Source organism: Sinocyclocheilus anshuiensis, unplaced genomic scaffold (genome assembly GCF_001515605.1).
Source record: "Sinocyclocheilus anshuiensis isolate Anshui unplaced genomic scaffold, SAMN03320099.WGS_v1.1 scaffold1434, whole genome shotgun sequence".
Lineage (NCBI taxonomy): Eukaryota > Metazoa > Chordata > Actinopteri > Cypriniformes > Cyprinidae > Sinocyclocheilus > Sinocyclocheilus anshuiensis.
The window spans coordinates 108,222-111,590 of record NW_015558610.1 but is presented as its reverse complement, the minus strand read 5'-3'; the positions used below and the strand labels follow the sequence as shown (position 1 = coordinate 111,590).

Below are 3,369 nucleotides of genomic sequence, written 5' to 3'. Positions count from 1 at the left end.
GTACGGTTCACTTTTGGGGGGGTTTCCACTGGGTACAGTACCTGGTACTTTTTTTAGTACCACCGCTTTTCCACTGTATGGTACGGCTCGGTACGGTTCACTTTTTGGGGGGTTTTCCACTGGGTACAGTACCTGGTACCTGGTACTTTTTTTAGTACCACTTCGGTTGGGGTTCCAAGTGGACCGTACCGTTACCAAAACATGACGTGTAAACTCTGCTGATCACGGATTGGCCGGAGAGAATCGTCACTACCTGCGTCACTGAACTTGCGACACAAACACAAAAGAACTGCTAGATTTAAATCAGCACAGCCAGCGAAGGATCGAACGCAACTGTTTTGAACGAGCGCACCTTTTTTTTAACAACCAAAACGTTTTGTTGTCTGTTGCGGAAGTACAGACATTCCTCTCGTTGATAGCAGAGGAGCGGATCCAGCGAGAGCTTGATGGGGCGACACGGAATGAAAACGTTTTTTTTTAGGAGTCGTGGTAGTAGAGGCGGCGCAACTATAACGACATATGAATAATCCTGTCCACTCTAAAGCGGTACTGAACTGCAGTGGAAACGCGAACCGTGCCGAGCCGAACCGTGCCGTGCCGTACTGAGCCGTACCGAGCCGAGTCGTACCACGCAGTGGAAAAGCGCCATAAGCAACTAATAAAATCGACTATTGGGGGCAGCCCTAGTAAACAGAGTGACATTTGACAGTGATTATGAGAATAAGTAAGTCTCACCGTTGTAGTTTTCACTCTGCCACTGGGCTGTGTACAAGTCCAGCCTGATTTGTTTACTAACAGGTCACAGCCTTCATCCTCTAGACAGGGCACCATGTCACACCACTGCCTGGTCTTCACGATACGAGCTGTGGATCAAGACCAGAGAAAAGGTTAAGATAATATGATCCTGAAGGCAAGTAGAAACACAGAAAACACACACACACACACACACACAATGCACCCCCCAAAATATTTGTACACTTAACAATGTATGAATGTGTTTGCATTAGATGACAAAATGTCAAACCAATTGGAATTTTTTTAAATACAGACAGCACAAGCACTCTTCTCAATAAAACATATTTCACAAAATAAAGTTTGTTAGTTTGGAAATGATAATAAACAATATATACTGTTCATATTTAAGACAAAAGTATAGTGACACTTTCTGCTTGATAGACAAACACGTCCATAATTAATGTGATGAACTAACTAATTGCTAACTGACATCACACATCGACTAAAAATCACCTGCTGGTAATCATACTACACCAAATACAATGGCACTATAGCTGAACCTTTTTAGAATGAATGCACTACTTTCTAGTGATACCATTTATAGTGAGTTAGCTACAAGCATGTGTCAGAAGATTTCACTTTTCACCCCATCAGAGCTGTCCCCGCCTGTCGAGTATAAAAGAGGTTACTGTAACACACTGAACTAGTGTTGTGTATGACATGACATGACGTCTCCTCTACTCTTAGGAGAAAGACATCACCCTGTTGAAGCGTTTTACATAAGCGCGAGATAGTAAAAATAGTTCAGCATTCGAATTAGATTAAAAATTAAAGAAAAAAATAAAGAGATTAAAGGTTTGTCACAGATTTCTCACGTAGATGTATGTTCATTATGGATGACTACTTTTATGTAAAAGTAGGCCACTTTAACATACCTGCATTAGCATTAGTCCCTTGGGAGAGACAGTGACAGTTTCTATATATACTAAATGACATTACATTTCTTTAGAAACTTATATTTCAAACTTTACATGATCTTAAAAATGTGTCATGTAAGTGCAATATATTAAAACACGTGCAACAGGTTTACATTGTAACGTTACATAACTGTTACAATGACCATGTCTCATTTATTTTAGATCCCACAATAAGCAAAAACCTGTAAGGTTACAGTTTTAGAAAAGAAGAAAAAAAGTATGTTATGCAATACCAATATAATTATAGTTGAACATGAATAGTCATGTCTGATATTTTGTCTCCTGTAATAATGAATACATTTTTAACAATATATTAGTTATATAATAATTATATATGATGCAAATTAAGAGATACTTTCTTTCTTTTAGTATTAGTAAAATATTAGTGAACGTGGAAATCTCGACCTTCTCTCATTATAGTTATGTTTGTTTGCATGCATGCAGTGTCAAAGTTGGAAGATTATTCAGTTAAGTTGTTGTCCTGTATACCTTTTTATTGCCAGTATATTATGACTTATATCATATACAAACAAAATGTAATTGCCCACACTGCAGATACCAGCACAAGTTATCTTCATACATTACGACACAACATGCCAGCTCTATTTCTTGACAGAATAAATCAAACATGTCAAAGAAGTATATTACAATGTCTATTTTTCTGCAGTGTTTTACTATGTTTATTCTTATATGACTGCTGATGTAATGCATCTCTGAGAGCAATATTTAGAGGCATAAAGAGAATTAGATTAATCAGGGCACAGGATAATTACCTGCTGATTTGCTTTTTTTTTTTTTTGCTTTTTTACCTCTGATGAGTCTTTTGTGAATTTCAGATGCCACAAGGAGACAAAAGGGGGTGCAATCAGGCCTAATTGTAGGTGTGATGGAGGAATACAGTGCAACTGTAATCAAGACAGCTGAGTGGCATTAAGACGTTTGCTTCGGTGTCACTCAAATCTTTCTATGGATAGGGTAATTATCCTTTTACATTTACATTTACATTTACATTTAGTCATTTAGAGGTCAGTAGGATTTTGTGATTTGCGCCATACTCTTTCTGCAGCTCTGAGCTTAGAACGATACTCACAGAGAACATCAGGTAGCCAAGGGGCAGAATAGGTGGTACGAGCTGGCCTGGAAGACAAGGGTGAGACAGTGTCTAAACAAGACGTAAGAGTGGAGCAGAAAGTATCAGTAGCACAGTTAACATCAAGAGATGATAACAGTTCAGGAGAAGCAAGCAAAGATGAAACATAGCAGATAGCTGGGAGGGTGAGAGAGAGCGTAGGTTACGTCGAAAAGTGACATGTGTAGGGGTATGTGTTGTGTCAGGAACCATGCTGAGGTTAAAGAGTGAGGAGGAAGTGATCCGAGGTGTGCAGTGGAGTAACGAGCACATGATCAGTGGAGCAGTGTCGTGTGTAAATAAGGTCCAGTTGGTTGCCTGATTTGTGAGTAGCCGTAGTTAATACTCTCTTGAGATCAAAAGAAGCAAGCAGAGTGTGGAAGTCTGCAGCCTGAGGTTTATCTAGGTGGATGTTGAAGTCTCCAAGCATAACTAGGGGAGTACCATCCTCAGGAAAGTTTGAGAGCAGCACATCTAATTCTTCCACGAAGTTACCTAGTGGTCCTGGGGGTTGATAAACAACTATAA

General features: G+C 39.4%; 1 protein-coding gene across 1 annotated transcript in view; it reads right to left on the bottom strand.

Annotated features, from left to right (window-relative positions):
* Positions 1–3,369, bottom strand: part of LOC107680295 (protein FAM19A5-like) — a 104,806-nt gene that overhangs the window by 22,514 nt on the left and 78,923 nt on the right. The window contains exon 3 of the mRNA XM_016476139.1: positions 736–863. Coding sequence (XP_016331625.1) covers positions 736–863 — 128 coding nt within the window. The remainder of the gene's footprint in view (positions 1–735; positions 864–3,369) is intronic.